The sequence below is a fragment of the Zingiber officinale genome, chromosome 8A (genome assembly GCF_018446385.1).
Source record: "Zingiber officinale cultivar Zhangliang chromosome 8A, Zo_v1.1, whole genome shotgun sequence".
NCBI classification, from domain to species: domain Eukaryota; kingdom Viridiplantae; phylum Streptophyta; class Magnoliopsida; order Zingiberales; family Zingiberaceae; genus Zingiber; species Zingiber officinale.
Window position 1 is genome coordinate 35,883,294 of NC_056000.1, and position 8,204 is coordinate 35,891,497.

Consider the following 8,204-nt stretch of genomic DNA (forward strand, 5'->3'; position numbering starts at 1 on the left):
TTTATGTTTTCTTTGTTTTCGAATTTGTGTTTCGATTGTTCTTTTTGGTTAACCTAGAGTTATTTAAGGAAATTAAATATTAGTTTTCCTAAAAAGGCTTTGTCTAGGCGGTGGTGGTTGCTCTCATATCCAAGAATGTCATGTGTCTCGCCATGCAGTCCTGGAAGCCAATTTTGAAAATTAATATTTAATGAAATTAATAACATAGGTGGATTTGAATCAATAATGTTAAGTTTCGCTTGCGATTCAAATCTAAACCATTAAGAACAGATAAGTTAAATTTGAAATCAATGATGTTAAGTTCCGTCTGCGATTCCTAATTTAACTTCTAAAGAACACAATAGGTTATTTAAGGAAAGGTTCGACACTTGTACAAAAAATTTTGTACAATGGAACCGGTACGTTTTCCTAGGACTAACCAACACTTGCATCGTAGCTACCCGAGGTTGACCATTCGTTGTGCCCTAGCCCTCTCGATTTCCTTCCCTTGCGCACTACATCTTTGCTGATGTTTTCTTCCCCGACGTCGATGCCACAAGGGAACTGATCATACCAGCGTCGTTCGATCCTCCGTCGGCTGAGCGCCCCTCTTCTCCATCGATTGAGTTCGTCTGACAGCTGATCATCTCCTCGAGTCATCGTTCTTACAAGGTTAGATCTGTGACACACCTTTGCACATCGCGACTCCGACCACCGGATAGTACTACTTCAGCCGATCTCTGCCTTGTGTGAGCCTTTTCTCCAGACCCTATCCTTGCAGGGAGATTGACAAGGATTTGGCCACAAGTGTAGTTGCGCCCACCAATCTTTTCTTTGTCTTCAAAAGAATATGGTGAGCATTTCTATCTCTTTGCTTTTTCCATCTAATTGTCGGCCAGAGTACTCATTTGATCTACATATGGGTTGCAGATCTGATCCGTAATGCTATAGCTATGCTGAATTTCTGACCAGCAAGTGTTGAATTGGGGTACTTGATATGGAGGACAGTAGTTTCACCTACTCCAACCGTGACTTCCGGCAGCAACAGCTCCAGCCATGAGTCAACAGAGATGTCTTCGAATTTGGGTAAGTTGTGCTATGGATTGATTACATTATGTATTGGATTAAATTAAGTGATCAATTGAGATGTTGGGTGGTTAATTTAAATTTATTGTGACTGATTATAGAATCATAATTGATTATGGAAAGAGATTAGAAGTTAATTTGATGATTAGGGCAAAAAGAGTTGATTAACTAATTGATACATGATTGATTATATTAGTTGGCTTGTTAGTCTATATCTCGATGGATAATTGAAGCATGTTAACAAGAAGGGTATCTAATTGAATTTGATTAAATCTAAAGGATGATCGTGTTAATTGTGGATTGTTGAGACATAATTGAGTTGCATATTTGGATTGTGGATTGATTATGGTTGAAACTCGATTAACTTGAGTTTAGGTGATGAATTATTTTACCCAAACCTAAACATATATTGGGGGTTAAGTGTTGATCATGTTTCGATTTGGAGTTATCCTAAATAGGTTTGGGGATTTGATTTAGCTATTCAACTCATATGCAATTAGCTAAATCTGTACATCATGTAATTGCAGGTCTTTGATTCAAGATGAGCGTCTCGATGTGGGATTGTTTTGCATGATCGACAGATAAAGGCGGGTACTTCTTGCTTTATCTCTTTAGTATATTAATCTTAGTGCATGAGCTATATTTTCGAATAGTTCCTATATTTATCTTGACTCCACTCGTATTTGTCCTGTGCTTGATGCTTATCCACTCAATCTTTGAGAAACTCATCTCTATATCTATACAGTCTCTCATTGCTATCTATGATATTTAGCAGATACCATATACCATATACCAGATACTAGATATTAGATATTGAATATATGGATACTAGATACCATACTTATTTGCTTGAATGTTGTTATTTACACACCTTACTGAGCATGCTGGCTTCATATAGCATACTTGTTTTCTGTGTATATATATATATGATGACTGTTGTATTTTACGCATCATGTCATTGCATGCATGTCGGCGACCATGTCTCCCTTGTGGTTGAGAGGGTTGTTGGCCAGGGCAGCACGCTCGACTACTCATGGGTAGTGGCCACTCGCTTACTCATGGGTAGTTATAGTTGGAGTTGCGAGCAGCAGGACTCTCGTCGCAGACCTAGCTAGTTAGATACTATGCAACTGTCCCCTCAGCCACTCGAGAGTAGTGGTAGCTGGAGTGGTGTACAGTCTGTAACTGACCCGGCCTCTCGGCCATACAGGGGTCATGATGCAGAAGGGTGGGCGAGAGATCATCCGTGCATACGCTGTTATTATTATACATGCCGATGTTGTTGCTTACTTATGCTGCTATTACTTATTTATGTTGTTGTTGCTTACTTATGCTGATATGTTCACATAGGTTGAGATATATATACCTGAGGTATGAGTTTAGACACTGGTTTGCTTATTAGTAATATGTATATACCTCACATGTTATCCATGTAGTTATGAGCAGTACTGTAGTAGGACTTTGTTACTCCTGACCTTCTATTACTAGTCTAGGATATGGTTTTAGGTATATACACTTATTATGATATCATTGTTGTATTTGTTATTTTCCCTACGAGATTGTATACCTTTGTATCTATAGTTCTTTACTATACTCATGCACTATCTGTCTATTACCCGCTGAGTCTTAGTACTCACCACCCCATAAATTAGTTTATTTCGCAAGGTGGCAGGTATATGGAGTTGCTTGAAGGTTATGTTCGCCAGTATCACATCACATTCGAGGACGATCTTCTGGTTTCGGTTTCTTATGCTATTTTGTTTTGGATTTGTGATCTTGGCATTGTAATAGTTTGATGTGGACTTGAAGTTTTGTCTTGTGGTATCTTGTATTTGGTTTGGTGATGTTGTGTCAAGTCGAGTCGGCTCGCAGTTAGTTGTTTGGTTTATTTTATGTTCATTATTTTGTGATTTCCGCTGTGTTTATGTTACAGCCGTGTGAGCTATCTATTAAACTGCGTGGTTGTGTTTTCATCCAGCCGTGTGGGCTGTTGTATATTGCCGATGACTATGCTTGTGGATGTATGTATATATATACCTCAGATTGTCACCGGTACAGGGGAGATGTTGTCGAAATTTTATCGGTAGGGACTCCTCTGGGGCATGACAATTTATTGGTATCAGAGTCACAGGTTTACGAGACCTATTTTCTGTATTTTGGTTTTTCGTGATTTGATTTCTCGATGTGACCTTTCGAGTTTTGGGACTAGGCGGTGGCAGGAATCTCCAAGTTATAGGAGGTATGTTGTATACTATTATCATACACTTCTGTTGTTACTTGGCTAGTTGTTTATACCATGTATGACTTGTGTTATGTTAGTCATTAGTTAGATCCATCAAACACAGCTAGAGATTAGGGATTACAGTCCCATGGGATTTCTCTTATTATACCATCAGTATTATTAGTTTCTGTTATCACTAGTTCGGTAGTGTATAGTATCTGCTAAATATCATGTTGCTTCGATTAGTAGAAAATTAATTTATCCTTATTGACTTGGGCAGTAGATGATCGATTTATTCTCGTTGGCTCTGTCCATAGAGGATCAATTTACTCTTGTTGTTTCGGTCAGTAGTGGATCGATTTATTTTTGACGGTTTGGTCAGTAGATGACCAATTTACTCTTGTTACTTTGGTTAATAGATTATCGATTTACCTTTATTAACTTGGTCAATAGAAGACTGGTCCATTTTTGTAGGTGTAGATAGTAGAGTACTGAGTTACTTTTATTAGTTCGGTCAATAGGAGACCGACTTACTCTATTTCATGAAGATTTTGACCTTTGAGTTATTAGTGTTTGGTTAGATAACCTAGAAGACACATTTGAGTACATGACTTGTACAGACGTAGAATGAACTGTATTGGCCATATACCATTGCCGACTTGACTAGTCTGTAGAGGATCGATGTATCCTATTCTATGGGGACTTTGACCATAGATTGTATGTACTTGATAGGGTAACTTAGAAGGTATATTCGGATAGATGACCCCCACTAATGTGAAAAAATGTAGAGCTAGCTGCTTAACATTTACGTGATACATCTGATATATATGTGTATGAATTGGTGAGTACATTCAGATATATGACTTGTACTGGTGCGGAAAAGATGATGTTAGTTGTGTATCCTTTACGTGATCCGGCACCACATGAAGAAAGATGCAGAAGACGAATTTGAGAACAAAACATCTCTTGGTGATTGTTTTGAGGATTTTTGGAGAGAGAGAGTACTTCTCTACTTCCTTTGGAAGCATAACGGTTTATAAGGCGATGGTCAGTTGACTCGCTTAACGTTGTTCCATGGGAGATCCAGACTCATAGACCGATTGGATATAGTTAGATATCCTTGATGAAACCTAGAGATATATAAGCCTCGATGATGCAAAGGAGGTGGTGTTAGTTGCTTAACATCTATGAAGTTCCACTGTCATCGAGTGGAAGTTTCAGATGACGATCTTCGAGAAGCAGAGCTTTGATCGACAGTTATATCGGTTGGCTATTTGTTGATAGTACTTCTCTACCCTTGTGTCCATTGCTTGTCACTAGAGGTTATTGAATCTCAGGTGGAGCAATTGTACTATGATGTGTTGCAAGACAATGGTTAGTCGACTCAACTATCATTGTCTCCATAAATAGCTTAAGACCTTGATCACATGATCAGTTGTTAAAGGTCTTAAGGTCTATATCTTAGATCAGAGGGTATTTGACCTTTTGTCGACAGTTGACAAAGGATATTTACAGCATGACAATGAGAGTTGTGAGGATATTCTCTTGATAGGTAGAACTTTTAGTCAGGAGGTTGAGTGATCCGTAGATGTTGGATTGTCATTCCTTTACTATGGATTTTTGAGTATTTGAAAGGAATGAGATTCGACAAACTCTCTGGATATTTTAAAAAAAGATTAGTAGAGTTTTTATACTCATATTATAGGTATTGACCATATCTCTACCATTTGGAGATTGACCTTTTTCCTGATCATCGATCAAGAAATCAAGGGACATTCTTGGATTTCAGTTGTGCTACACTTTTGGTAGCACACTAGCATTTAATAAGATATCACATCACTGCTAGACAGTCTATCTAAGCACCACGCTTCCACTGTATCCAACAGTCCCATCATAAATATCGGAGGAGTATTTTGTATCTATGTAAAGATATAGCCCTTTGATTGTCTGACAACTCATGTGTCATATTAATACTTGAAATTTTAACTAGAGTCTGCTATTTTAGTATATATCCTAAAGACTATGAATAATTCGATCTATAGTTCTATGACTACAAAATGACTAATTAAAATGTATGGATTTGAGATAAAAATAAAAATTAAAATAAATTTACATATTTGATATTTATTGATTGATTGATTAATTATATTTTTTTATTAAATATATAAAATATAATTATAAATAATTATATTAATCTAAGATATTCAATATGCTCGTGATTACGATGGATTAGTTTTACCATCAATATATAATATTTATTTTCAAGCAACTGTAAGCTTGTGCTAGGCAACAAAACCATCAATAGATAATATTTATTTTCAAGCACCTATTTACCTAACATTAATGAATACTTCAGTTGACTTGCTTTGATTCCCTTCATCATGAAAGTCATTTGATGACTCTTGCCATCCTTTTTATTAAATGAATTACCGTTCATCTCTTTATCTTTTATTCATCTCTAGCGCTCTCATCAGCTTGTCCTAGAATTAATCGGGAGAAAATAAATTATAGTGACTAAAAAGTTAAGTAATAGATAGGATGAGTTTATACGTAATGTAAAAATTTACGTCCCATCAATCTTAAGATTTGATCTTAAATTTTTTAATATAGCAATCAAGCTGTCATTTATCAATTCAGTTAAATCTGTGAGACTCATTTTTTCATGTTTTAACATCTTGCAATGGTGCAGTGGTTAGCAGACTCTCTATGCACGGGAGAGGTTCAAAATTAAAGAGCATAAGAAATTTACCTTCTGCATTTCAATCACTGAAGTTGTTGGATTATTACATTGATTATTATTTACATTTTTGAAAATTTTTATGGATTGGGTGGGTCGTCGAATTAAATCATAAGATAAAATGCATTAGATCATGAGATCAGGGACGGAGCAAAGGAGGAGGATGACGGCAATCACCCCCTTAATTTTTAAGTATAAAAAATATATAAGATATAAGAATAGGGATGAAAAAGAGATGAATGGAAGGTAACGACATGACCATCTTCTTTCAATATAAACATATATATTTTATCCGCTCGATATAAAATTCCTGATTCCGACTGAGACTTAGATAACTAGATTATTAAAAAAAGTATATCCTTCTTTTCCAACTCTTCTAAAAAAACATTCCAGTCAATTCCTTAAGCTTGCTTTAGTTGAATGTCTAATCGACTCTTCACCGAATAAAATATTCGATTCACAAGCAAATCACCCTGAACCAAATCTCTAAATTACTCATCACTCCATTATGTTAGCTTCCACTCGATTGGGTTACCAACTACCATCAATCTAAAATCGAACCACTGTCAAAGTCCAAGTCTATCCAAAAACATAAAGAGTATATGACTATATATATGTCAATGTCATTTATAAACCCTCAACTGGTTTAAATTTAATTTATTTGATAATTAAGCAAAAAATATACCTTTGGGACTTTCTTATTTGCTAACAGATATTGTTTTCCAAAGAAATCTCGTCTAGGACCTCTTCTACTAAGTATCCGCCTCCGGGTTATCCTCTTAGTATTAAGAGGTCTCGTCTTTTGCTAAATTAAAGGTCTCATATTCATGACTTTTTTATCTACTTGGTATCGAATCCACCAAATATTTCGTCATTTTGATCTACTTGAACTTCAATTACTAAAATAAAAGTTTTATAATATTAGATTAATGTAATCTTAATTTGAAATTATAATGTTTCAATTTAAGATCAATCTTAGTCATTTATAGCAATAATTAGAAATTTTAAATTTGAATCTTAAATAAAATAAAAATATTTCAAAAATTAATTTCTGAATGCATATAAATTTTGAGGCAAAGGAATTATTATTATCATCAGCATAACACATGACATAAAACACTGCAATAAAGCCAATACAATAATATATATTATTATTATTAAAAACAATGAGAAAACCGCCGGAAATCGTCAGCGAATCGGTCGAACATGTTGACGTACGCGTCGACGCCGCCGTCTCCTCCGGGCAAAATCACCACCAGCCCCTCCATGGCCACGTAAGGCGGCATCACCATGGACGGGGGCCCTCCGCCGAAATCCACCTCGGAGAATGGCAGCCTCAGCCAGCTCGCCACGTCCAGTCCTGGCCATATTGCCGCCTCTCCATTCACCGCCGCCGGTACCAGCCTCTCCGCCTCCACCGCCCCTGAGCTCTCGAAGTCCACGAACGACTGGAAGTACCGGGAGTCGATCTTGGCGACCTCTTCGCGAATTATTGACGCCGAGTGGCGCAGCGGCTGGGCGACGAGATCGCTGGCAGCGGCGTGGGGCACAGCCCAGAGGACCAGGTTGCCGAAGTACTCGCCAGGGAGAGGAGGGCTCGTCCGCCTCCGCCCGTCGATCGAGATCATCAAGTGGGCGGTCTTTCGTTCGCCGAGCCCGCGAGCCCTCGTCGCCGCCCGCCACAGCTGCGCCACCACGGCCTCGAATGCGGTGGGCTCCCCAGACTCTGTTTTGAGATCGGCGCTGAATTCCGGCGTGAAGTGAACCTTGATCATCTCGACATCGTCGTTGATCCGGTCCGGAAGCTGAGTCGGACGGACCGTCGGGTGAGGTGGATGAAATGTTTGTTAAAAGAAGAATAAGAAGAAGATAAAATAGGAGAGTAATAATTAATTTTATTGTCTGTCGATATTTGCCTCAAGATAATACAATATATAGGGTTTAAACAAGTACTCGGTCAATTAACCAATTAATAAATAACAGAATAATTCTAAAAATTATTCTGAGAATTATTATAATAATTATAACAGAATTATTAGAATAATCCTAAAACTAATTTGATTTGATTTGATGATTTGATCCGGTCAATTCTGGTAATTCTTTTTTATCTCTTTTACCCCCGACAAACTTAACGGGAGATCTTTGACGTTGAGTTTGCTTGCTAACTTGTTGAAACATTGT

General features: G+C 37.3%; 1 protein-coding gene across 1 annotated transcript; it reads right to left on the reverse strand.

Annotated features, from left to right (window-relative positions):
* Positions 1–7,180: 7,180 nt before the first annotated feature.
* Positions 7,181–7,798, reverse strand: LOC122010684 (agmatine coumaroyltransferase-2-like). The gene has a single exon (XM_042567188.1). It carries the CDS (start codon positions 7,796–7,798, stop codon positions 7,181–7,183), a length of 618 nt encoding a protein of 205 aa, XP_042423122.1.
* Positions 7,799–8,204: the final 406 nt, after the last annotated feature.

Coding starts and splice junctions, on each gene's coding strand:
- LOC122010684 (XM_042567188.1), bottom strand. CDS start 7,798: ATGATCAAGGTTCACTTCACGCCGGAATTCAGCGCCGATCTCAAAACA.